Source organism: Oncorhynchus masou, chromosome 15, assembly GCF_036934945.1.
Source record: "Oncorhynchus masou masou isolate Uvic2021 chromosome 15, UVic_Omas_1.1, whole genome shotgun sequence".
NCBI lineage: Eukaryota > Metazoa > Chordata > Actinopteri > Salmoniformes > Salmonidae > Oncorhynchus > Oncorhynchus masou.
Genome location: NC_088226.1, coordinates 32,380,646 through 32,408,604, shown reverse-complemented (window position 1 = coordinate 32,408,604; position 27,959 = coordinate 32,380,646). Strand labels below are relative to the sequence as shown.

General features: G+C 43.4%; 2 protein-coding genes across 5 annotated transcripts in view; one reads left to right on the top strand and one right to left on the bottom strand.

Annotated features, from left to right (window-relative positions):
• Positions 1–19,246, top strand: part of LOC135556154 (kinesin-associated protein 3-like) — a 52,831-nt gene extending 33,585 nt beyond the window's left edge. The window contains exons 12-20 of one of the 4 annotated variants that reach the window (XM_064989116.1): positions 2,984–3,092; positions 3,152–3,264; positions 4,911–5,076; positions 6,540–6,665; positions 6,933–7,031; positions 9,371–9,456; positions 13,528–13,717; positions 14,915–15,008; positions 18,472–19,246. In XM_064989116.1, coding sequence (XP_064845188.1) covers positions 2,984–3,092; positions 3,152–3,264; positions 4,911–5,076; positions 6,540–6,665; positions 6,933–7,031; positions 9,371–9,456; positions 13,528–13,717; positions 14,915–15,008; positions 18,472–18,571 — 1,083 coding nt within the window. In that variant the 3' untranslated portion in view covers positions 18,572–19,246. Of the gene's footprint in view, positions 1–2,983; positions 3,093–3,151; positions 3,265–4,910; positions 5,077–6,539; positions 6,666–6,932; positions 7,032–9,370; positions 9,457–10,675; positions 10,843–12,787; positions 13,056–13,527; positions 13,718–14,914; positions 15,009–18,471 lie in introns of those variants that run through there. The other 3 variants (XR_010457954.1, XM_064989117.1, XM_064989118.1) reach the window with 3 other exon arrangements.
• Positions 19,247–20,496: 1,250 nt separating this feature from the next.
• LOC135556152 (protein Niban 1-like) overlaps positions 20,497–27,959 on the bottom strand; it is a 48,721-nt gene continuing 41,258 nt past the window's right edge. Inside the window, exons 13-15 of the mRNA XM_064989115.1 lie at positions 25,606–25,717; positions 25,286–25,452; positions 20,497–21,576 (exon numbers count right to left, since the gene is read on the bottom strand). Of these exons, the coding sequence (XP_064845187.1) occupies positions 21,436–21,576; positions 25,286–25,452; positions 25,606–25,717 (420 nt within the window). The 3' untranslated portion in view covers positions 20,497–21,435. The remainder of the gene's footprint in view (positions 21,577–25,285; positions 25,453–25,605; positions 25,718–27,959) is intronic.

Sequence of the window (27,959 nt, the reverse complement as noted above, 5' to 3'; positions counted from 1 at the left end):
GTCAGAGGGGATGTTGGGTAACAGCATGACTGGAAAGTGGCCTTTGACCCCAGGACCTCTCTCTCGTTCTCTTGCTCTTTCTCTGATTCTAGGGATGGTCCTTTTGCTAGCACTGGGCAGTTTACAGTATTTTACTATATATGGGTATTGATGTACGGTTTGGATTTTTACTTGTACCTTCTATAATGGTATATCAGTGTTTGGTTTGTTAAATATGATACCCAACTTTGACACGTGTAATGTAAACACATTTTTTAGTTTACTCCGTTTTCTACTTAAGTTGTTTTTCTCCCTCCTGTTGCATGCCACTTCCCACACCAAGCCCTGCCCCCCAGTCATCCAAGCACGTTCTTGTTGTTCGCTCTGCAGTCTGCATATATGCAACAAGATATTGGTGACATGCTGCTTTCCCCAAGCATTATATAATGACACTATTAGTTTGTGTATCTTACTGTCTGCTAGTTTGTCTTTTCTTAGCAAAGTTGTGACTAAAATAAATATTGTTAGCCGCTAATGCTAATCGCTAGTTAGATGGCTAGCTAGCTTGCTAAATGTACTAATAATCAGAGCAAACGTAACCGTGGTAACAGTGCTGGTGTAGGCCTAGGTAAGCATGTTTATGCAACGGTATATTCTGAATCAGAGGAATAGGCGAAGCATGAATGTGTTAGCACAGAGTTTCTAAACGCAGAGGCGCATCATTGCGAGAACGCGTGCGAAATAGACAAAGTAGATCAGACCGGGGTTTGTGGTTTGGAAAGTCAATGAGAGAAGTGACATTCTTCCTTAGTAGTTCATTAAAAAAAAACATCTGAACCTAGATTCGAGCAAAGTCTTAAGTAGTTGAGCATGTTATTACTCTAGCCTCGTGAATGTGACAAACTGACACGTTTTAATTTTTGTTCAAAACAAATATCTAAGGAAAGCCTTTGATTTGACGGTCTGCACATCCGCAGTTTGCTGCGAGGCGAATGTTAGACCCAATGACGTATTTTTGTGCATGAGCTTAGCTAGCCAACGTCACCATGACATCGCCTACTAGTGTGATTGAGGATTTCTATTGGAGAAGCCGTTTCTGCCTATCTTCATACTGTACCGTCTTTAATGTTTGCTAGCTACATGAGGTAAGAATACATGTCACTTCTACTTAAGGGTCACCTAGAAACACTGACCAGCACTTTTGGTTCGTACCCAATTATTATTTCCTGGCTTATACATTTGCCGTCATGTCAAACATCAATATATTCAAGGTGCTGCCCACTATATTCCATCTATAGCATTTTGCCCATATCATGCAGCCCTGCAGGTCACTGTGTGGAAATGATAACAAAAGTGCAGGAAATGCAGAAATGTATGAAAATACTGAATAATTTTTTATTTGAAGTTGGATTGAACACTACACCAATTAGAATGGAGAAAGCCCCTTCAAAATCACTTATAATGTATGTGTTGCCACCTTAGGGTCATGCACTACTCAAAGCATATTTAGAACTTTTATTATTCAGAAACATAAAATACCTTCAAATACTGTCATACCGTCCAATGTGGAAAATATGATGATTAATTTGGACATATCGCCCATCCTACCTGGAGCCAATCTCCTCTCTATCCTCCCACCCTATTTCCCACTGGACACGCTTCCTCATCAGGCTACCTCTGCTCTGCCCCTGCCCTTTGGCCAGCTCAACCTTTTCCTCTCTGCCCCTGCCCTTTGGCCAGCTTAACCTTTTCCTCTCTGCCCCTGCCCTTTGGCCAGCTCAACCTTTTCCTCTCTGCCTCCCCTACTCCTTTACTTTCTGCCCTTCACCTCTAGACCTCTTCCCCTGGGCCTGGGGCAAGACCTGACCCAATCCTTTCCACTTCTGGTGGGGTCAGTTCCGGGCTGGGAGGGAGAGGCCGGACATGGGGTTATGAGGGAGAGGAAGGGGCGAAGGGCTGTGCAGGGTTAGGGGGGAAGGGAAGGAAGGAGTGGAGGCTGGAGGGGAGTGATGGAGGTTCTGCTGTGTAGTGTGGCGCTAAGCCTCCTCTGGCTATGCTGTGGTAAATAAGCAGAGGCAGGTGCCAGACAGTCTAGACGGGGCTGATTTGGGGTCCAGGGCCCCTGGTATGTGATACCTGATGCGAGGTTGTGTGTGTGTGTGTGTGTTAGTAGGCTTGCACACTACTGACTCCTCACAGGGAGCGGACCTGCAGTGCCCCTGCTTAAAGCCTTTCCTGTTTAATGTTAAATCAGAGCAGGAGTGCTGGGAGACTGGGCAGGGAAAGAGGGGGAGCAGACGACAAGGGCTGGGAGCAACTCCTTTGTGGACCTGCACCTCTCTCTGTAGTTGACTTCCAGGGTGTTAACTGGTGGCCTAGCCCCCTCTTCTGCTCCACTCATCACGTCTCCCCCTCACCGCCCCCTCCACACATGTACAAATACACACACATCCACCATCATCATCACTAAGGACCTGAAGCTTACTGTCTTTTGACGTAATTGAAGGAGACTGTAGGATGCTCTATATGAATCAGAGGCCTTTGGATTGTGGAGGAATGGACAAATTGCAAGCAGGCATGGAATGTCCTCTTTCCATCTCCCTATGTCCACCTCTCTCCTCCCATCTGTTTGCTAGCCCTTTCAGTAGTCCCCTGCAGGGTCTTGGCACAAACCTGATTAGACAGAAATGACTGTACCCTCTACTTATCTGCTCACTTCAGAAAAGGCCTTTCTGTTTCCGTACTCTGCGGTTAACCCAGTGTGTGTCACCATGGCGACCCACTAAATGACTGTATGGACGATATGTAGACCAGTGTCATCAACATGGTGATGTCATTCAGCCAATGATGTCACCAAGCATGCATCCATCCTCAAAATAGAGAGAAAGGTTTGGGAACAGAGACACCCATAACACACTGACTGACTTCTGGCCAGCTATAATGATTGATGATGAATTGGTATTGATGAATTGATTGATTTATGTATTATTTGATTGCTTGACAGTTGATGAAGATAATGTTTGATTGTGGTGAGAGCCCCATGGACCCTGAGCTCATCTCCTTCTGCATCAACCTGGCTGCCAACAAGAGGAATGCACAGGTCATCTGTGAAGGTAAAACACACACACACACACACACACAAACACTTCTAATCCTGTTTTTACGTCCCTAGGTAATGGTCTGAAGATGCTGATGAAGAGGGGTCTGAAGCTAAAGGATGTTCTGACCATGAAGATGATCAGGAACGTGTCTCAACACGACGGACCCACCAAGAACCTCTTCATAGTGCGTACTAAACTAACTCACACTCAGTCTTTAACACTGATGAGCTTAATCATGCTCAGTATAGATACAGGCCAGGGATGGTCAACTGTCGCTCGGGGCCCTCCTTTTGTAGGCCTGCGGATCATAATATATATATTTTTGGAACTCAGTCGTGGTTGTTACTGTTGCGAGTTAGAATAGTAGAATACACAATGTGCCAATTTCAAAATGGGTTATTGCTTCAGCAGTTTCTCTTAAGTCACTGACAGACACTTAATTATCACTAAAATCTGCAAACATTTCTCCCCACCCCATTGCAAGTAGAGTAGAATTGCATGAAAATGAGTTATAACATTGCAACATTTTCTCTACGTCCCATGGCAAAATGTGTAAAATAGCAGGAAATGAACTCAAAAAACCTACATTTGTCCTCTCCGCTGTCAAGAGGAGGGCCACTAAAATTTCTTGCTCGCAAGGTAGGGTGGAAAGGGGCTGTGGGACAAAAGGCTAGGGCCGGCTCTGACTGCATGTGTGTGGGTATGGATATGCAGACCCATGAGCCAATGCTGCCGCCCGTGAGGAGTTCAGTTTTTTTTGTAGCTTCCATCCCTGATATAGGCAGGTAAGGCTAGACAGGCTAACATGATCTGTGTTCTTGTAATAATATCACTGAATCCATAGTCTCTCATGGACAGATGCATGTAATATGGTAATAAAGACTGTGTGATGCAAGACTAACAAATAACTTTGTTCCGGTACGCAGATTTTTTTTGTCACTGATCATTTAGATAAATCACGATTTCGCAAATCACGATCTTTCAAATTTTGGAAGGGGAGGGGACATTTGGCCCTGCTTGAAACTTTCAGAGAGTTTCCCTCAGGGTGAAGACTTTGCGTTAGTCTCCTCCCAGAACTTAATTGAGCATCGGAAGCAATTACGCAAGATTTTAGTTCTGGGTTTTGTAGATTACTGACTCCATATCTATGCTTGTTCTTATACTTGTAGCTGAATCCATAGCTAGGCTCCATCTACCCCATACAGTGTCACCTGATATATATATATATATATATATATATATATATTTTATTATTATTATTATTATTATTTTATTTTTTTTCACCTTTATTTAACCAGGTAGGCTAGTTGAGAACAAGTTCTCATTTGCAACTGCGACCTGGCCAAGATAAAGCATAGCAGTATGAACAGACAACACAGAGTTACACATGGAGTAAACGTGGAGTAAAAATGGGGTCGTGGAAGAATTTCAAAAATCCTGGCAAAAAAAAGAATCTTGGTCTCTCAATCATTGTGCAGTTGACCTTAAAAATCTAAATGAAAATTATTCAAATCTAAAAGTTACGTTTCAACCAGAGAGCGCCCTTAAATCGCGGAAAAAGGCCATACTTGACCGTTGCACTTTAATCATTCCCACATGTGAATGTGTGGTGGTGAGATAAGATAAAGGAAGTCAGACTAATTAGCAATTTACTGTCATAGCCCCAATTATTATTATTTTTAAAGTAAACATTGGCTGTTAATTCCATCATTTTTCATTTTGTTGGGGTTGTGAGAATTTTATATCAAAATGGGGTCGTGGGCCAAAAATGTTTGGGAACCCATGACCTCTGTCTCTATGGTAACTGACCTCCCTCTGATCCCCCCTCAGGACTACATAGGTGACTTGGCTGCTCAGACGGGAGTGCAGGAGAGGGAAGAGTATGTGATTGAGTGTCTGGGGACCTTGGCCAACCTCACCATCCCTGACCTGGACTGGGAACTGGTGCTGAAGGAGTACAACCTGGTGCCCTTCCTCAAAGACCACCTCAAACCAGGTAGGCTCAGAAACCACCTCAAAGGGGGTGTTTGTGGTGCGGCAGGTAGCCTAGTGGTTAGAGCGTTGGACTAGTAACCGAAAGGTTGCAAGATCGAATCCCCGAGCTGGTAAAAATATTTTATTCTGTCCCTGTACAAGGCAGTTAACCCACTGTTCCTAGGCGGTCATTGAAAATAAGAATTTGTTCTTAACAACACTGTCATCTCAGATTTTCAAAATATGCTTTTCAACCATAGCTACACAAGCATTTGTGTAAGAGTATTGATAGCTAGCATAGCATTAAGCCTAGCATTCACCAGGCAACATTTTCACAAAAACAAGAAAAGCATTCAAATAAAATCATTTACCTTTGAAGAACTTCGGATGTTTTCAATGAGGAGACTCTGTTAGATAGCAAATGTTCAGTTTTTCCAAAAATATTATTTGTGTTGGAGAAATCGCTCCGTTTTGTTCATCACGTTTGGCTAAGAAAAAAACCCGAAAATTCAGTCATTACAACGCCAAACCTTTTTCCAAATTAACTCCGTAATATCGACAGAAACATGGCAAACGTTGTTTAGAATCAATCCTCAAGGTGTTTTTCACATATCTATTCGATGGTAAATCATTCGTGGCAGTTGCCTTTCTCTTCTGAACCAAATGGAAACGTGCATGCACCTGGTAAATGTAGTCTCTTATGGTCAATCTTCCAATGATATGCCTACAAATACGTCACAATGCTGCAGACACCTTGGGGAAACGACAGAAAGTGTAGGCTCATTCCTTGCGTATTCACAGCCATATAAGGAGATATTGGAACACAGCGCATTCAAAATCTGGGGCATTTCCTGTTTGGAATTTCATCTTGGTTTCGCCTGTAGCATCAGTTCTGTGGCACTCACAGATAATATCTTTGCAGTTTTGGAAACGTCAGTGTTTTCTTTCCAAAGCTGTCAATTATATGCATAGTCGAGCATCTTTTCGTGACAAAATATCTTGTTTAAAACGGGAACGTGTTTCATCCAAAAATGAAATACTGCCCCCAGAGGTTCAAAAGGTTAACTGACTTGCCTAGTTAAATAAAGGTTAAAAAAAGACCTCCTCAAACCAGGTAGGTCTCAAAGACTGCCTCAAACCAGGTGGTGAGGGAGGGAGAGTGAGGAAGGAGGACTTGTGCTAAAACTTACAGGTGCATTTAGCCTGAAGATCTTGAGACAAGCAAATACTGTACGGCCATTTCACAAGTTTTCAATTTGAAATAATTCTATCCCATGGCTTTCTCCAATCCCTAACCCATAACCTTCATCACTCTATCAGTATCACTGACTGATCCTACATCATTGAATGATGTCAGCGATCTTACACACACACACACACACACACACACACACACACACACACACTGTGATATCACACAGTGACTTTTCCCTTCTCAGCTTTGATCTCTGTGACCCCTGACATTTGCCCCCCCACGCCCACCAGGCTCGGCAGAGGATGACCTGATCCTAGAGGTGGTAATCATGATAGGGACGGTGTCCGTGGACGACTCCTGTGCTGCCATGATGGCCAAGTCTGGCATCATTTCTGCCCTCATCGAGCTGCTCAACTGTAGGTAGTCGATAGGGCCCAGGCCTGCACATGCTAGAAGGAGGGGTTATCCTACTAAAATGCCTGCAAGTTATGATCAAACTGACATGCTATGTGAGCTACAATATGAGCAGTAATGAAGTGAAATGTATGATGCAATATATACAGTACATCGACTTGTATTAGCTTGCTGGTTGAGGGATTGTATACAGTCTTTTTATGGACTTGAGCCCAACAGGAGGACGATAAGTTTGTGTGTCAGTCTGTTTCACCTCTCTCTGCCTGTAGCCCAACAGGAGGACGATGAGTTTGTGTGTCAGATCGTCTATGTGTTCTACCAGATGGTGTTCCACCAAGCCACCAGGGATGTCATCATTAAGGACACACGTATCCTCCCTCTTACAACCGTAAACCTCAATACAGTTCTAGTCAGAAGTTTACATACACTTAGGTTGTAGTCATTAACTCGTTTTTCAACCACTCCACAAGTTTCTTGTTAAACTATAGTTTTGGCATTTCAGTTAGGACATCTACTTTGTGCATGACACTAGTAATTTTTCCAACAATTGTTTACAGACAGATTATTTCACTTATAATTAATTGTATCACAATTTCAGTGGGTCAGAAGTTGACATACACCAAGTTGACTGTGTCTTTAAACAGCTTGGAAAATTCCAGAAAATTATGTCATGGCTTTAGAAACTTCTGATAGGATAATTGACATAATTTGAGTCAATTGGAGGTGTACCTGTGGATGTATTTCAAGGCCTACCTTCAAACTCAGTGCCTCTTTGTTTGACATCATGGGGAAAATCAAAAGAAATCAGCCAATACCTCAGAAAAAAGATTGCAGACCTCCACAAGTCTGGTTCATCATTGGGAGCAATTTTCAAATGCCTGAAATTATCGCGTTCATCTGTACAAACAATAGTACGCAAGTATTAACACCATGGGACCATGCAGCCGTCATACCACTCAGGAAGGAGACGTTCTGTCTCCTAGAGATAAACGTACTTTGGTGCAAAAAGTGCATATCAATCCCAGAACAACAGAAAAGGACCTTGTGAAGATGCTGGAGGAAACGGGTACAAAAGTATCTATATCCACAGTAAAACTAGTCTTATATCGGCATAACCTGAAATGTTGCTCAAAGGAAGAAGCCACTGCTCCAAAACCACCATAAAAAAAGCCAGATTACAGTTTGCAACTGCACATGGGGATAAAGATCGTACTTTTTGGAGAAATTACCTCTGGTCTGTTGAAACAAAAATAGAACTGTTTGGCTATAATGACCATAGTTATGTTTGGAGGAAAAACGGGGAGGCTTGCAAGCCAAAGAACACCATCCCAACCGTGAAGCACGGGGGTGGCAGCATCATGTTGTGGGGGTGGTTTGCTGCAGGAGGGACTGGTGCACTTCACAAAATAGATGGCATGAAGTAGGAAAATTATGTGGATATATTGAAGCAACATCTCAAGACATCAGTCAGGAAGCTTGGTCGCAAATGGGTCTTCCAAATGGACAATGACCCCAAGCATACTTCCAAAGTTGTGGCGAAATGGCTTAAGGACAACAAAGTCAAGGTATTGGAGTGGACATCACAAGGCCCTGACCTCAATCCCATAGAACATTTGTGGGCAGAACTGAAAAAAACGTGTGCGAGCAAGGATGTCTACAAACCTGACTCAGTTACACCAGCTCTGTCAGGAGGAATGGGCCAAGATTCACCAAACTTATTGTGGTAAGCTTGTGGAAGGCTACCCAATGAAATAAATAAAAGCTGAAAGAAATAATTTTCTACCATTATTCTGACATTACACATTCTTAAAATAAAGTGAGGATCTTAACTGACCTAAGAGAGAATTTATACTAGGATTATATGTCAGGAATTTTGAAAAACTGAGTAAATGTATTTGGCTAAGGTGTATGTAAACTTCCGACTTCAACTGTATATACCTCAGGATACATCAATATATCTACTGTAATTTTACATACAGTATAAATAAATGGATAGGATAAATGTATCTCAATTTACCTCAATATGGCCTTGTTTACTGCAGTATACTCCAGTTTACCTCAATATGCCACAATATACCTAGATTTACCTCGATATAGACCTCAGAATTACAGCCCAAATAAACCTCAAATATGTCCCTTAATGGCTTTCAATGTAGTCCTTATTTATTTACCCTGTTGTTAAATTGTGTTAACATGGTAACCAATAGTATCACCCTATATCCCGTCTGCTTCTTTCAATGTGTGTTTCCATGGCAACCTCAGTTACCCCATCCATGACCTCAGTGCTCCACACTGCACAGTCGTGATCTGAGGTGACAGGCATTAAATTACAAATAGCTTGCAGAAATACTGTATTTGATGTTTTCATTTTATGGAGAATATTAGAGGGATCTCTACCAAGTGGTCTGCCTTGGGCGAGTTCTTCTGCTTTACCATATCTCTCTCTCATCACAGGAAATGTAATAGTTGCTCGTTTGGCCACAGGGCAACTGTCTCATGTCTGCTTCCTATAAATTAAAGAGCAAAAGTAGTATTTCCTCTCTTGTTTCTTTCTCCCTCAAATACCATACCGTAACTGTGATCTTGATTAAAGAGACACTATTGAATGATCTGTTTGAGTAGAAGGAACAGCAAAATGATCCCCCAGAAAGTGTAGAATGCATCCCTCCCTTTCTCTGTTGTCCTCTCCTTGACTCACTCTCTCCAGAGGCTCCCGCTTACCTCATTGACCTGATGCACGACAAGAACGCAGATATACGCAAAGTCTGTGACAACACACTGGACATCATCGCTGTAAGTATCTATATCTATTTAGTTAAAACGTATGCAGTAAGCAATTGTGCTTGTTCCCTGCCATTTTGTTAATTTTTGTAGAACACTTCCCCTATTCTGATTATCAGCTGTTGTCAAACACAGACAATTCTCTTCCTCAATAGTGTGCAGTGAATTTTACCAGATGAAAAGCCGAAATTAGTATGTACAGTTGAAGTCGGAAGTTTACATACACCTTAGCCAAATACATTTAAACTCATTTTTTCAATATTCCTGACAATTAATCCTAATACTAATTATATATTTCATAATATTCCCAATGGGTCAGAAGTTTACATACACTGAATTAGTATTTGGTAGCATTGCCTTTAAATTGTTTAACTAGGATCAAACATTTTGGGTTGCCTTTCACAAGCTTCCCACAATAAGTTGGATGAATTTTGGCCCATTCCTCCTGACAGAGCTGGTGTAACTGAGTCAGGTTTGTAGGCCCTCCTTTCTCACACACACATCAGTTCTGCCCACAAATGTTCTATGGGATTGAGGTTAGGGCTTTGTGATGGCCGCTCTAATACCTTGACTTGGTTGTCCTAAAGCCATTTTGCCACAACTTTGGAATTATGCTTGGGGTCATTGTCCATTTGGAAGACCCATTTGCGACCAAGCTTTAACTTCCTGACTGATGTCTTGAGATGTTGCTTCAATATATCCACATAATTTTCCTTTCCTCATGATGCCATCTATTTTGTGAAGTGCACCAGTCCCTCCTGCATGCAGCAAACCACCCCCACAACATGATGCTGCCACCCACGTGATTCACGGTTGGGATGGTATTCTTTGGCTTGCAAGCCTCCCCATTTTTCCTCCAAACATAGCAATGGTCATTATGGCCAAACAGTTCTATTTTTGTTTCATCAGACCAGAGGACATGTCTCTAAAAAGTACGATCTTTGTCCCCATGTGCAATTGCAAACCGTAGCTTTTTTATGGCGGTTTTGGAGCAGGGGCTTCTTCCTTTCTGAGCGACCTTTCAGGTTATGTCGATATGGGACTCGTTTTACTGTGGATATAGATACTTTTGTACCCGTTTCCTCCAGCATCTTCACAGGGTCTTTTGCTGCTGTTCTGGTTCGCTCCAAAGTATGTTCATCTCTAGGAGACCGAACGCGTCTCCTTCCTGAGCGGTATGATGGCTGCGTGGTCTCATGGTGTTTATACTTGTGTTCTATTGTTTGTACAGATGAACGTGGTACCTTCAGGCGTTTGGAAATTGCTCCCAAGGATGAACCAGACTTGTGGAGGTCTGCACTTTTTTTTCAGAGGTCTTGGCTGATTTCTTTTGATTTTCCCATGATGTCAAGCAAAGAGGCACTGAGTTTGACGGTACACCTTGAAATACATCCACAGGTACACCTCCAATTGACTCAAATTATGTCAATTATGCTATCAGAAGCTTCTAAATCCATTACATAATGTTCTGGAATTTCCCAAGCTGTTTAAAGGCCCAGTCAACTTAGTGTATGTAAACCAACTGGAAATGTGTTACAGTGAGTTTGTTATAAGTGAAATAATCTTTCTGTAAACAATTGTTGGAAAAATGACTTGTCATGCACAAAGTAGATGTCCTAACCGACTTGCCAAAACTATAGTTTGTTAACAAGAAATTTGTGGAGTGGTTGAAAAACGTTTTAATGACTCCAACCTAAGTGTATGTAAACCTCCAACTGTAATCCTGGCATTTAAAGCATGCTACATTTGAGATATTTCACATAATATAAAACATATTTTTGCATACTCAAGAAGCCTACTATTTAGAACATAAGTATGGTTATTCTGACATTTTCCTCCCATTCATTTCTAACTGAAACTGGCCAGAATTCTGGTATTCCAGATTTTCTATGTTGTCCTGATCCATCCCTGTCTAATGCAGGCCAGGAAAAACTGTTTTCTAGCCAGGAAAAACTCCAGATAACGGCATAATCAGCAATGTACTTGCGAAGATGCATTACTTATCTCTCTAATTGTAACATTTAGATTGAATGGACTGGTACATTCTATTCCTGTGTGGTTATGTCCCAGTCATGGTGTGATCTGTCACAGGCCTGAGATCAGTGTAATTAGCTATAGATTACAGCTGGGTTGTGGAGCTGGTCGTGGGGGAGAGGAAGTGTTTCATTGAAATTATCAGTGAGAACTATTAAGATGTGAACCACATGAAAGACCAGGACAGGCTCTGGAGAGTGTCGTAACAGGACGCGGTTGGTGAGCGAAAAAGCAGACCCTACGCACACACACACACACACACAAAATCATTAGTTTTCAGAGCTGCAGGCTACCTTACCTTATTGTACGTTCTTGATTGTTTCCTCTCTGATCATTGTGTCCACACACACACCCCACAGAGAGAGAAAAATCTACGCATAGATGGGTCTACTAGGTCAGACAGAAGGGTAATTCATGAGGATAATTCTTAGATTCAGGTTTTCTTTGAGGAGGAACATTGGAAATGCCATGAGTACTGTTTTATATCGGCTGGCCCCTTCCCTCTGAGACGTCATTAGCTCAGCTCTCTCGTTATGATGGATTAAGCTTCATATAAAACCCTTACTACAGACTAATGGTCCAGGGGAAGTCAGCCGTGTAGTCATTAAGCCGCCTTAGACGTGATAAATCTGCAGCTTGACAAAAAGTGTCACTGCCACTTTGGGGACGGAGAGCGGCCCTGCGATGTGACAATGGGCCCGTTTGAGGCCTGGGCCTTGGGTGGCTGTCAGTGCCCAGGGGGCTCTGCTTTGCATCTGGATGATTAATTTGCAGGGCCTGGCCGTGTGGAGCACAGCGGCTCAAAGAGGGTCTTTCTCCCAAATGGCCCACGCAGAGAAAGGAAAACAGAATCTATGTTCCTCCTCAGCCTTCCTCGGCCAAGCTCTACACACACACACAGCCCCATCGCAGTCCCATCCATCTCACCGCGCCAGGTTTTTATTAGTAACAGCATCAGTAGGGTGCAGGCACACAGAGCAGTGCATTGTGGGATGCTGTAGTAGTCTGTGGAGGATCTGGCCCTCCCTGCTGAGATGGACCAATATGGTGGTCAGTGGTCCGGCTGGTCCCCCAGCCCTAGCTGACTCCCCGCCAGCCACTCTTCTACAGCCAATTACACTTCCAGTTCAGTTCGGTGGACTTTCTCCGTTTACACAGAGTGCATCTGTGTGCTCCTAAGGCTGGGGTTCAATCAATTGAAGATGGTGGATTTCCATATAGTGCTTTCACTGTGTGTGCATGCCTGCCTGTGTGCTTGCATTCATGTGTATGACTCTGTCTGTTTTTATCTGTGTGTGTGAACCTCCAGTAACCCATACTTCTCTCTCTCTCTCTCGCCTCTCTCTTGTGCGCTCTGTCGCTCTCTCTTGCGCTCTCTCTTGCGCGCTCTGTCGCTCTCTCTTGCGCGCTCTGTCGCGCGCTCTGTCGCTCACTCTGTCGCTCTCTCGCTCTGTCGCTCGCTCTCTCGCTCGATCTGTCGCTCGCTCTCTCGCTCGATCTGTCGCTCTCTCTGTCGCTCTGTCGCTCTCTCTCTGTCGCTCTGTCGCTCTCTCTGTCGCTCTCTCTGTCGCTCGCTCTGTCGCGCTCTCTGTCGCTCTCTCTGTCGCTCTCTCTGTCGCGCTCTCTGCCGCTCTCTCTGTCGCGCTCTCTGTCGCTCTCTCTGTCGCTCTCTCTGTCGCTCTCTCTGTCGCTCTCTCTGTCGCTCTCTCTGTCGCTCTCTCTGTCGCTCTGTCTCGCGCTCTGTCTCTCGCGCGCTCTGTCTCTCGCGCGCTCTGTCTCTCTGTCTCTCGCGCTCTGTCTCTCTGTCTCTCGCGCGCTCTGTCTCTCTGTCTCTCGCGCGCTCTGTCTCTCTGTCTCTCGCGCGTTCTGTCTCTCTGTCTCTCGCGCGCTCTGTCTCTCTGTCTCTCGCGCGCTCTGTCTCTCGCGCGCTCTGTCTCTCGCGCGCTCTGTCGCTCTCTCTCGCGCGCTCTGTCTCTCGGTCGCTCTGTCTCTCACGTGCTCTGTTGCTCTGTCTCTCGCGCGCTCTGTCGCTCTCTCTTCCTGCTGTAGGAGTATGATGAAGAGTGGGGAAGGAAGATCCAGAGTGAGAAGTTCCGCTGGCACAACTCCCAGTGGTTAGAGATGGTGGACAACAGAGCCATGGGAGACGACGGAGAACCATTCATGTACGGAGACGACGGGGAACCTTTCATGCACAACGGAGACATTCTGGAGAAACCCGACCTCTTCTACAGTGCAGGTACTGAGGGAGGTAGAGAGGGAAGCAGAAACATTCAGCAGAGACTCAACCTCTTCTACAGTGCAGGTACGGCGGGAGGGAGGGAGGGAGGGAGGCAGGTAGGGGAGAGTGGGGTTGAACCATTTTTTTACATTCAACATCACTTTTTATTTTATTTTTTACATTCAGTCAAGGGAGATATAGTATTTGTTCTAACGAAGATCTCTACATACATTTCAGGATGTTGTGTGTCCCTGGAAATAATCAGAAGTCATGTTAACATTAGTTTTTTAAAACCAAGCTTGTCCATAAAAAAGTGGTCTCTTGGCACAACTTCAACAGAAAGTTAAGCCACCTTCAAATTTCTGTACTGAATTAAATATTTACCACTACCTTGTTTTAACCATGTCTATCTTTAGTTCCCAAACAAAATTCAATACATTCACAACTGCTTTTTGTCATTTAATAATTTTAAGCATCTTTTAACACAGGCTTATAACACCTGACAAACACTTTTTTAAACACTTATCATACATAGGCTAGGTCCTGTTACCTCCTATCCCAGCAATAAGGCCTTGCATTACGCCTGGGAAGAAAACACTTGGCTCACAACTTGCTCAACTTGCCATTGGCTCAACTTACCCCATGGCCATTGGCTTAACTTACGCAAGGCAAACATTTTGACTATATTAACCCACACAGGTTTATGACCTTATATTGAAGCTTATAGAGAACCCAACTGATGTATACAACAAAAAAATAATGATCAACTTGGCTTTAGATACATGCATCATGAAACCACTAACACAAATTAATTTGACTTGGTAAAAATATTTTTTCGGGACCTAACTTGCTTACCACTTTTTCCTTCATAGACTCCATGAAATGATGACCTCTTCCTAAATATTTGGTCAAATTATTTATTTTCTGTATGGTTTCCTTGAAACAAGGGTGGCTCTACTTACCCCTTTGGCTCAACTTACCCCACGCTCCCCTACAAAGGGAGGGAGGTAGAGAAGGAGAAAGGGAGGCAAAGACCTGACCTCTTCTACAGTGCAGGTACAGAGAGAAAGAGGAGGAGGGTGGGAGAGGGGTAAAGAGCGAGAGAGGGATACTGGAGAGACTCAACCTCTTCCACAGTGCAGGTACGGAGAGCGAGAGTTGAGACACTCAATAGAAAACTTGTCTCTAACTTAAGAGTTGTATGTCTCTCCCCAGATGGGATCATCCCAGCAGACAGTACCATCAGCCCAGAGTTCTTCATAGGCTACCAGAATGGAGACATGGGCCAGGCTGGAGGCTTCCCAGGCAGGTGAGCTCAGAGTAGGTCAGGGTTTGGACTGCACCTCTATCCCCATCCGCTAGAGGCTCCTCTTGGCGGTGAGCTGCACCTTTCCCCCCTCCACCCCACCATCCACTGGAGAACCACAGCAGGGCTGGTTGTCTTTCTCCTGCATTAACATTTACATTTGAGTAATTTAGCAGACACTCTTATCCAGAGCAACCTACAGCAGTGAGTGCATACATTTTCATATTTTCCGTCCTGGTCCTCCGTGGGAATCGAACCCACAACCCATGCTCTACCTACTGAGCCACATGGGACTGACAGGATGTCCTGAAGCAGGACAATGACCCCATAGCAAACCGTCTCAGCCTCAGTCTCTAGTGCTTGGTGAACGGTGTTATTCTTCTCCAGTATTCGCTGATCTTTGTTATTGAACCAGGGGCAGGGGCTGTGTCAACAGTCCTCCACTATCCCAGAAGGCCATCAACAGCAATACTGGAGCTTTGAGAATAAACACACACTCTGCTCTACACTGTTGAGGCTCAGATACAGTCTGCAATGAAATAAATATTTATATTTATCATAAAACAAATATTATCCTTTGATTTTTGCTGTCTTAAACAGGCCTAATATGTAAAGTTGAAGTCATTTGACATGCTGTTAAAATGATGAATGGGTGAGGAAATGGGGAGTTTTAAAAAAGTAATTTGTCTTTTTTATTATCAAACATCTTGCGTGCGAAAAATGTTTTTTTTTCCTGTCGGAGTATGTTTGTGTTGACTGCTGTTGAGGCTTGCTGTGTAGAGCAGATAGCAGGACAATGCGCTGAATCCATGCAACAGTTATTTCAGCTTTCAAATGGATGAAGGAGAGGGGAGGGAGGTAAGGAGAAACCGATAGCAAAGAGAGAGCGAGGGAAGGGAACGGAGAGAGAGCAAGCGAGTAGGAGGCTTTTCCCCAAAATTTCTTTGTAACTGATACCTTTTAAATATACTGAGCAAGCTGGGGGAATTGGCATCTGTAAGAGTGTTTTAATTTGGCCAGTGTACTCTGGAGTGGTCCAGGTTAACACAATAATCAAAGCCAGCTCCAGCGCTTATTTAAAACTGTGTGAAACATGGTGTGAATGGGGTCTTTTTAAATGGGTTTAATACAATCACTGTTATTTGTATAAATATCATAATGAGCTATTTTATATGAACTATATAAAATGTCTCTAGTCCCGGGTCGGTGGGAAGGAGCGGGTCCTTTATTTTAAAGAAAGTTCAAATAAGTCCCAGAAGCCTCAGTGGGCCAGGCGACAGAGGCTAAGCGAGGGTGCCGTTCGTGTCCCCTTGTGGAAAGAGATGTGTCTGGGTTTTACTAGAGGTGCACAACAGCGTGAGATTGGAGGGTTTCTGATCCCCCCCCCTCCCCCCCACAACACGCGGACAGGCAAATCAATGAGCGCTTTGAAAGGACTGTCAGTGATTGACAGTCAAGAGTGTTAAGGAATGTAAAACTAAAGGAAAACAGAACGGCGTTGCAATCAGGTGAGACGGAAAGAGAGGGGGAGGGGGGAGCTGGTTATTTAGCACTTGTGTAGTGGGTAGCTGTAACCTGAGGAGTGACAGCCAGGGGAGAGATCAAAGCATCTCGGGTGAGAGGGCCGGGCGAGGTGGGAGGGGACAGACGTATGAGGGAGCAGAGGGTCAGGGGAGCAAAAAAAGGAAAAAGGGCCTGCTTCTCTTCCTGTGCACTATGATCTCTGTAGAATGTGTCGCCATACCTCACCCCGGGTTCACTGGGGCCTGTAGTACCAGGGTGGAAAAACGAGGGCCCTTTGTCTGCTAACATAACCCTCCCTCCCTTAAAATGTCACAACACACCCGCATGCCTGGAATGGAGGTGAAAGACGAGCTGATTTACATGTCTCGTATGAGGAAGTGTGTGAGTGAGTTGTTGATCAACTGACCCTCTTAATCGTAACGTGCGCATTTTAAACCAGTGGTATTCAAACTTTTTTGGAAACCCATTTTCCCCCAAAGAAAAACCCCACTACACTCCAAATCTAAATGACACAACCTTAAAATCTGTACAGTTGGATCTTTACATCAACAGAACCTTCAATTCATTGCATTTTCATCTCATCAAAATAAAAATAATTACATTTACTCAATAAACCCTGCTGCAGTTCCATCGCGACCCTTATGTTTGAATACCACTATGTTAATCCTTTCCTCATCACCACCAGAACCAGACTGCAGGCCTTGACCTGAGGTCAGGTTGTGTCTCTCTCTTTTTCCCAGGCCCAGGGTGTAGTCAGACAGATGGTCAGTGAGGCAGGCAGGATTTCCAGGTAGGCTGTGAGGCAGGCAGTCAGACAGGCAAGCTATCCAGGCAGGTTGTGAGGCAGTCAGACAGGCAAGCTATCAAGGCAGCCTGTGAGGCAGCAAGCTATCCAAGCAGGTTGTCTGACTCAGAGCGCTGGTGTTTCTCTTAGCCTCCTTTAGCCTGCCTCTCAAATCCCCCCTGACAGCCGAGCGGAGATGAAAAATACATATTCCTGCCCAGTGAGGTAGAGGTTGGGAAGGGGCACGAGGAAGAGGGGGTGGTACAGCGTGTGTAACTGATCACTGGAAGTGATTTGGGCTAAAAACAACACATGATTATGGGAGCTCACAGGGGCAAAGCAAACAGCTCGTATTTTAATGAGCCTTAGGATGTCGGCCCGGCCAGCCAACAACTGACAGTGTATAGACCAAGAGAGAAGGATTGAGGGTGGAGTGCAAGAGAAGGGGACATGCTGTCGTTTGTCGAGGGGCAGTTTATCCATCACGCTGTTTGGTTAATTCACCCAGTCCGAGGTAACAAGACGGTCGTGTTGACCCCACTGCACAGCTGAACGGTCAGACCAGCTGGTCACAGCAGAGAGACGACCAACCGTGAAATCGTCCAGCCTTGCTTCCTCTGTATGCACATCCCCATAGTAACTGATTTGTATGGTTGTAGCTACAGCCCCTTTATCATCCCCCAAATAGGCTGGGGTTGCTGGAGGGGTGGAGTGAGGGCATTCAGGTTAGACAGGTCTGGCTGTTGGTCTCTAACGGAGCTGTGTTTTGACATTTAGCTGTTTTTATGTAGTTGGCTCACTGGCTGCCTCCACTGTTTACCCCTGCAGCTACAGGTGCCCTGTCACAGAGCTTCATTGTTATGTCAGAACCCTGTATTAGAGCAGATTAATATTGCGTAAAGTTTTTAAAGATCTTTCACTTAACGTTCAATTATACTACGAAGCCTTTTACCATGTTTTGTTTGTGTCCTTGTATGTTTCACTGTCTCAGAATGCCACCTAGTGGTGATATTTAGAACCATCTCACATGATGTCAACTCCTCTGTGTGTGTGTGTGTGTGTGTGTGTGTGTGTGTGTGTGTGTGTGTGTGTGTGTGTGTGTGTGTGTGTGTGTGTGTGTGTGTGTGTGTGTGTGTGTGTGTGTTTCTAACCCTTCAGTATGAATATCGATACGTTTAGACAGTCGGCGGTGACCTCTGGACAGCACCCCGCCACAGCTTCTGGCTTCCGGCCAGAAGAGCAGTTCTTCTACAGCTAGGCTGGAATCGGCCTCCAGGTCAACCAGGTCAAATTGGGTTCAATACACCGCACAGACCGACTATCTCTCGTGTAGCTCGCTACGCTACGCTGTGTAGTGATGAGCTTATCAACACTACTACTGTGTGTTTAACAGCGAGTTGCTTCAAGTGCTCTATTCCAAACTCTAGCAGTGATGATGTTGCTGTTTTGTTGAATGCTAACATTACATCTTAAGCTACCCAAACGCTTTTCTGGAAAACGATCTTTTTCTAGTTAAGGTCATAAAAAAATGTCAATTTGTTTTGAGCTTTAATTGGAATATATTTGCATAATGTGTTCACTATAAGTATGTACCATAATACAAGAACACATACTTAAGACTGAAGTTAACTTATACAGGATGAGCGCTGCTTTGTTTCCATAGGATGTTTTCCACACATTACATTTCCGAAGTAGAGGTGGTTGGTTGGTATTGCACAGTGTGAGTCTTATTCTAATAGTCCTTTTTATAGGTGACCTCATTCATGAGACTGACAGTTTTACTTTGCCTTTGTACAAACATTCAGTAATTATGTTTAACTGTTTTCTTTTATATAAATTAACAATTTGTTGTGTTGTCTCTTCATTGTGCCTGGTGCTCGTCAGAACAAATTTTTCTGTGGTGCAATATTTTAAATAAAGTGTTGAAAATGGACATTGTTTGAGGTGACCATTCCTTGTACAGTCCTTGGCACCCTCAAAGATGAGCAAAGAAAAGGGTATAAAATAAATCATAAAAATACTGAGCTATATTGTATGCTCATTGTTTTGAAAATGATTTTATATTTGTGCAATTGCTCAGAAATAGATTTTGTTTAACAAATAATAATAAAAATTCTCAAAAAGATACGTGTCAAAATTAATGGCACCCTTTAAAATGTAAATATTATATATATTTTTTAAAGGTCCAATACAGCTGTTTTTATCTCCATATCAAATCATATTGAATATGTCGTCACCATGGAATGCCAAAACTACATCCCACCAAAACAGGCAGAAATTTCAGGCGGTCTTTTCAAACAGCTCTGACACCAAAAGGGCATTATCATAATTTTACAGTATTATCCCAACCTCATAGTGTAAGTATATATTAAACAGAACTGCACTGGGCCTTTAAGTTCATCTCATTTCAACCATTTATACTCGACGGAAATGGCCTATATGGATAGGGATACATTTCAATGTTTTTTTTACAGAATAAATATTGAAAGGGAACAGTTTGGAGATACTGGGGGAATTATTAGACCAAAGGTGAGTACACAACAGTTCACCTGACACGACTGAATCCAAACATTACACTGTTGATTTTGTGCATTTTACATTTACTATACTTTTCACTGCATTTGTTGATAATGAAATCTGAAAATACTCTGGATACATTCAGTAACAAGACTTCCTGGAAAATGTGGGGTAGGTGCAACATAAGACGAAAACACAAGGGTTTGAGTGAGAGGACTAACTGGTGTTTCCAAGTGGCCACACACCTCTTAAAAGTATGCGATTTCAATGCACTTTTATGACTCAAAGAAGAGTCTTCAACCATAAGGTACTTATGCCGTAGAGGAAATAGAGCAAGCACACTTAAATATTTACTCTTGCCCTCGGATTGTGTGTGTGCGCCATTCAATGTCTCAATTGTCTAGAGGCTTAAAAATCCTTTTATAACCTGTCTCCTTCATCGACACTGAGGTGGATTTAACAAGTGACAGCAGTAAGGGATCTTAGCTTTCACCTGGATTCTGTCTGTCATGGAAAGAGCTGGTGTTCCTAATGTTTTGTACACTCAGTATTTGTATTTATTTTATAGTCTTTATCAAGGGTGGCAATAATTGTTTATCCATGAACAATTTTAGAGTCTGAGAAACTATAAAATACTGTATGAAGTCTAGAAAAACCAGCCAGCCATCCAGTGCTTGAGTGTTATTTATTTAAATAAAATAACCTTTTTATTTGACTATAAAACAATACAACACATTTAATGCGTTTGCCTTCCTTTAGCACTGAAGGGTTAATAGCCGAGTTTATGGAGCACAAAAGTAGCTGAAAACAATCAATTACATTTAGCTAGCAATTAACTGTTAAATATACAGTGAATATACACAGCCCCTTCCCAAATTGCCAGTGTAAAATGTTATGCACAGGCACTGGATGGTGTTGACATTTCAACACAGCTAAAGGTTATTCAGAAATAAAGGCACTAGACCAGTCTCCATAGCAACCCCGTCCATTGGAAATGGCTCATTCTTCTTCATGGAATCAATGCAGTAGGCCTACGTGTATACAGTATAATAATATACTCCTCAAATCATGATGCCTTTGGATGTATCTCTTATTGGGATAGCTGTACATAGAACAGAAAATCCCTAAACCGTCCCATTGCTACTCAGACCGATTCAATATACGGCAGTGTTCTTGATTTAATATTGAACAACTTAAACTGGCATATATCAAACTGTTCTCAAATCATCTAAAATACATATAAAAATCTATGACACAAATGAAGTTCAATCCACACAATTACAATAGTCAATTTGATGTTTTCCTTGGTTCTGAATTTGATAATCCAGTTATGGCCATATCTAACCACATTGATCTTCTCACAAACAATTGTATACATTCATATTTGACCAGTTTTGTGGAAACTTAGTTTTATGCTTGTATAAAAATTACTTTGCTTTTTTACAGTGAAGGCAATCTCAGTCGGTTTCCACAACAGCAAGGGTATAGTCTCACCTTTCCATACTCCTCATAATTAGTGATAAAAAAAATGGGGCCCTTGTCATCCTTTATTCTCTGTGTGACATCAGGCCCCTCACTCTGTCACCACTCTCTTATAGGTTATGACTACCTGGGTAACGCTGCACCATCTTCTCCACTCCCAACTCCACCACCAGGTCCCGGATCTCCTTCACACAATCCCGGGCCTTGGGGGCAGGCTCCCCAGCCTGGAGGGCCTCTTTGGCTCAGCAGGGAGGGTGGCTGGGGCTGTGGAGGGATGACATGCACATTGGCTGCTGATGCTACGGTTGAATCAGAACATGCAGTGACTTCAACATTAGGCGTTAACGGATAAGCTAAATGTTGCTGGTTAGGGGGAACGGGGTCCACCCTCTAAGGGGGTTGGTGGTGATGCTGACAGGTGATTCACTCACACTGACCTCTAATGCAAGGTCAGAGGTCACAGAAACGCTAATCTCCTCTACTGCTTAGTGACACTTTGACCTCCTTGGCCAGGGCTGCTGCTCCTGACTCCACTGTAACATCTTGATTAGGGGTCTCAATGTGTGACGGGGGCCAACTCGCTATCTGTAACCAAGTCCTCATCCCCATCATCGGGGATGGATGGGGCTGTCACAGGCTCCTCCACATCTTTGGTCTCTACTACTGCAGCAATTCTGGAGTCTGCATGTGGCACCGTTACAGGCTTCTCACCACTAGAGGGCACTGCTGGGTCACTGAGGAGGACTGCTCTCTATCAGCTTTAAGCTCAGTAGTGGTGATCGTGAGAGAAGCCATGCCACTGAATCTTCAACAACTACCGGGTCAATGACAGCTACATGGTTGACAACACAAACAGGGACAGGAGATGTGGGTCAAGGACAGGGTCCGGACTGGGGGAAGGAGCTTTGCTTTGTGCTACTGTGGTTGGGTGTCTACTTCAATGGATGTCTCTGCCTCAGTTGGTGTCCCTACTTTCTCTTTTTCAACAAAGACTGGCTCTTCTACCGTCATTATTTCAGGTGCAATTGGATTGTCTACGTCAACTGGAGGGCCTGTGTCAGCATGAGTGGTCTAAGAGCAGGAATGTCCACTTTAGCTGCCTCAGTTAGGACAGGGATGTCCACTTGAGCTGTTTCCGTGGTAGCAGGACTAGCCACTTTATCTGTCTCAGCTGGGACTGGAGAGTCCCATTGAACTATCTCAGTTGGTTCTCTATACAACAAGAGTACCGTCTACCTGGCTGGCATGAAAATGAGCCACGAGAAAAGCGTCCTCCATTTGCTATTTAATTGCATAGGTGACATATGTATTTTTTCCTGCTGCCCGTTTTATTATCACTTGTGAATGATGCCCAGTTTAAGGCAAAAAAGAAACAGCACATGCTTTTTTTTTGTGCAACTTTTTAAAATCATGGTCACACACTTCGTGTAGCCCAGCCCATAGTCCCATAGGCTTGTATCGCAACTAAAGTGGCCAAATAACTTCTTAAAATGAAGCACATTAATCCACGTTACAACGGGTGGAGAGCCTAACTGGCATACACACACAGCGCCTGTGTCAAGTTTAGGAAATATCATTTTCACCTTAAAATGCACCTTGATAATAAGACCTATAATAAAAATGCATAATCGCATTTGCAGCCTACTGCCGTGTGCACATTGTTGCGCTTATAATGTAAGAAAAAGCCTTAACAGTTTATCAACATCGTAAATTAAACGCTCTCATCTGTTGTGTCAGGCTCATTGCTTAAAACGTTTTTTTATGCTAGTGGTTGTACTCATTTGGGATCTATCGCATCCCACAACCGTCCCAGAATATATTTTGAATATTTATTTCTCGCACAGAATAGGTTAACTTTTGTATTATTGGGATAGTAAATTGACATAGGCTAGTGCTTTTGCTATTCATTAGGCCTACACATCTTGTGGGCTGTAGAAAATTAAATGTGGACAGTTCTTTCAATATCTTCAGTATGTGCCTCGGAGTTGGATAAGTACACGCGCAGTTACGTGCTGGATGTGTCGGTCTTCATTTGTAGCCTGTAATAAAGACCCTATCACGTGACAGAGAGCCGTGTGAATGAGAGGTGCTTCAGCACGCAGCAGGGAATTATAATTATAATATTCATCCCAAGGCCATAACGGCCCCTGGCCGCAAAAGGAATTGACTTTTGCAGGGGGCATTATGGCCACACAAAGGGGATGTAGCTGGGAAATTCGAGGCATTATCAAGTGCTTGTCAAATTGTGAATGAGGGACTGATGTACCTTTCATGCAAATTCTTTCAAATCATCATTAGAGTTGTATCATGCAGCCTTAGAATGTGCTAAAAATCAAATCACAAATTATGCATATAGAAGTACCTGTTTTTTGTTTACTGCTCAACACAGAATAGCCACATGTGCGCACTCCCTCAGGTCTTTTGGAGAAAATATCCTTTCTATTTTCTTCAGCTATGTTCAATTGTATTCTTCATTCTATAAAATAATCTAAAATAATGCCACTAAATTCTAAGCAAATCTTGTCTGCTAAATGAACTAATGTAGCCCACAGCCATATGGCATCGCCAGATCAGAGTATGCTATTCTGCTCTTCTGAAATAGACTACATTTTCTAGATATCATGTTTCTTTAGACTTGTCTAAAATAACTAATGGATTTATTGTGAAGATCTAGGCTATATTACATGGATTTATTAGACTTTTTCAAATGTAGATGTTCCAAAGGTCTGCATCAGTAACTTGTAGGCTATGTGTGGAAGCCGGGAGGTGCTAAATGTGTTTATGTTAACCTCTTACACCTATGGTGGCGCTATTTCATTTTTGGAAGAAAAACGTTCCCGTTTTAAACAAGATATTTTGTCACAAAAAGATGCTCGACTATGCATATAATTGCTACTGTTCGAAAGAAAACACTCTGACGTGTCCAGAAATACAAATATCTTCTCTGTGCGTGCCCTTTAACGTGAGCTTCAGGCAAAACCAAGATGACTTGGCATCCAGGAAATGACAAGGATTTTTGAGGCTCTGTCTTTCATGATCTCCTTATATGGCTGTGAACGCAAGAGGAATGAGTCTGCCCTTTCTGTTGTTTCCCCAAGGTGTCTGCAGCATTGTGACGTATTTGTAGGCAGATCATTGGAAGATTGACCATAAGAGACCACATTTACCACGTGTCCGCCCGGTGTCCTGCGCCGAAATTGGTGCGCAAAAGTCACCTGCCAGTATTTTTCCATGGGGCACAGAGAGAGAAGCAAGCTTCCACGAACTGCATGTCAATGAAGAGATATGTGAAAAAACACCTTGAGGATTGATTCCAAACAACGTTTGCCATGTTTCGGTCGATATTATGTAGTTAATCCGGAAAAAGTTTCACGTTGTAGGTGACTGCATTTTCGGTTCGTTTCGGTAGCCAGGCGCAATGTAGAAAACGGAACGATTTCTCCTACACACAGACGCTTTCAGGAAACACTGCGCATCTGGTATGTGGCTGGGAGTCTCCTCATTGAAAACATCAGAAGCTCTTCAAAGGTAAATGATTTTATTTATTTGGTTATCTGGCTTTTGTGAAAATGTTGCGTGCTACATGCTACACAAAATGCTATGCTAGCTTAGCATACTCTTACACAAATTAGTCAATTTCTATGGTTCAAAAGCATATTTTGAAAATCTGAGATGACAGTGTTGTTAAGAAAAGGCTAAGCTTGAGAGCAAACGCATTATTTTAATTTTATTTGCGATTTTCAGAAATCGTTAACGTTGCGTTATGCTAATGAGCCTGAGGCTTAGTCACAATCCCGGATCCGGGATGGGGAGTTTCAAGAGGTTAAGTAATGGTCAAATACTGAGAACAGCAGTTATTTGCGTGACAATCACCGGCTCACAAAATTTCATGACCGCCACAGCCCTACCCTTGTGCACCCCCACCGACCACCGGGCCATTGCCCTGAAGAGGAGAAGCGGGCTGGGCTGTTACCTCGGCTTCGGGCTGGGTCTGGAGCTGTCCGGGGAAGCCTAGCATCCTGGCTGGGTTGCTGGTGTTGATAGGGGTGGAGATTATGCTGGAGCAGCTGGACTGGCTCAGGAGGTCTCTGGTGTCTGTGAACAGATTGTGTTTCTTCAGCCTGGCTGCCTCCTCCACCACTGTAGAGCAAACAGAGACATGTTTAAAAGCACGCGCACTAATAATATTGGTGTGGGTGAGCAGAGAGAGTAACATTGTAGTAATACCTAAAATATGTATTACAATTGAATAAGATACAAATTAATAACTCCAATATCTAGCAGAAACAATACCTTTGATGACTTCCTTGTCCAGACTCTGCAGCAAAATGCCCTCATAGATATTGTGAACATGGACATAGTTGGAATAGTCTGCATAGATGAACTGTTTAAGACCCTGCAGCTCCTAAAGACACAGAAACAACCATTTCAACCTGCGATTTTCTAAACAATAATGAGATTTCAGGACACAAAAAAAAATATGTAAAGGCCTGTGCTCTCAAAACACTTATTTTGGGGCAGTATAATTTATGCTGGCTTTCCCCCTATTTTCTTGAGGGTTTTGAAGGCTAGCTGAGAGACACTGTTTTGCAGGTGTGTAGCAACTGATAATGTAATAAAATACCAATGATGGAAGAGGAGCTAATAATGTAAGAACTTTTGCATGTGTAATAGTGTAATTACCTTAACCAATAATGTAATATACACTTTCTTTTACCCATACAAGCGAGACCCTCTGTCATCTACTAGTGCGACCATCACTGGTGCAGTGAGACCCTCTACAACGTCTACATCATCCACAAATATGACCACCACCGGTGCAGCCATGGAAGATGATGAAATGGAGGAAGCACCTCTGGATCTAGGACCACCCGAGATTATTATGACCCTCACGGAAGTGACCACTGAGGACCTTGTTGAACAGGATGTGGCCGTGGAGACAAACGAGGAGAGACACGAAGAGGAACAAAGTCACATCAGGCGCCATCGGCGGTTCCAGCCCCCAGATCCACTCATTTCAGCAGATGCTCCTCCAAGCTGTCTACGTCAACTGGAGGGCGGAGGAGGAGGAAGAGACCCTCTTTGCCATCAGCCTGGTGGCAACCCAAAGAAAAGCAGCAGTCAAGGTTCAAATTAATTAGCTGCTTTTTAGATGTCGAGTTCAATGTTACGTTTTTTTCTTCTCTACAACACAGGTAGTGTCTTAAGTATTGCAACAGTGAAGTAAAGTAGGTCATTTTTACAGTATACTCGTGTAGGCTAATTGGTATTTCAGATCAAAGGATTCATATGAGGCAAAAAAAGTATTTAGTCAGGCACCAATTGTGCAAGTTCTCCCACTTAAAAAGATGAGAGAGGCCTGTAATTTGTATCATAGGTACACTTCAACTATGACAGACAAAATTAGAAAAAAAATCCAGAAAATCACATTGTAGGATTTTTAATGAATTTGCAAATTATGGTGGAAAATAAGTATTTGGTCAATAACAAAAGTTTATCTCAATACTTTGTTACATACCCTTTGTTGGCAATGACAAGAGGTCAAACATTTTCTGTAAGTCTTCACAAGGTTCTCACACACTGTTGCTGGTATTTTGGCCTATTCCTCCATGCAGATCTCCTCTAGAGCAGTGATGTTTTGGGGCTGTTGCTGGGCAACACGGACTTTCAACTCCCTCCAAAGATTTTCTATGGGGTTGAGATCTGGAGACTGGCTAGGCCACTCCAGGACCTTGAAATGCTTCTTACGAAGCCACTCCTTCGTTGCCCGGGCGGTGTGTTTGGGATCATTGTCATGCTGAAAGACCCAGCCACGTTTCATCTTTAATGCCCTTGCTGATGGAAGGAGGTTTTCACTCAAAATCTCACGATACATGGCCCCATTCATTATTTCCTTTACACGGATCAGTCATCCTGGTCCCTTTGCAGAAAAACAGCCCCAAAGCATGATGTTTCCACCCCCATGCTTCACAGTAGGTATGGTGTTCTTTGGATGCAACTCAGCATTCTTTGTCCTCCAAACACAACGAGTTGAGTTTTTACCAAAAAGTTCTATTTTGGTTTCATCTGACCATATGACATTCTCCCAATCTTCTTCTGGATCATCCAAATGCTCTCTAGCAAACTTCAGACGGGCCTGGACATGTACTGGCTTAAGCAGGGGGACACATCTGGCACTGCAGGATTTGAGTCCTTTGCGGCATAGTGTGTTACTGATGGTAGGCTTTGTTACTTTGGTCCCAGCTCTCTGCAGGTCATTCACTAGGTCCCCCTGTGTGGTTCTGGGATTTTTGCTCACCGTTCTTGTGATCATTTTGACCCCAAGGGGTGAGATCTTGCGTGGAGCCCCAGATCGAGGGAGATTATCAGTGGTCTTGTATGTCTTCCATTTCCTAATAATTGCTCCTACAGTTGATTTCTTCAAACCAAGCTGCTTACCTATTGCAGATTCAGTCTTCCCAGTCTGGTGCAGGTCTACAATTTTGTTTCTGGTGTCCTTTGACAGCTCTTTGGCCTTGGCCATATCGGAGTTTGGAGTGTGACTGTTTGAGGTTGTGGACAGGTGTCTTTTATACTGATAACAAGTTCAAACAGGTGCCATTAATACAAGTAACGAGTGGAGGACAGACGAGCCTCTTAAAGAAGAA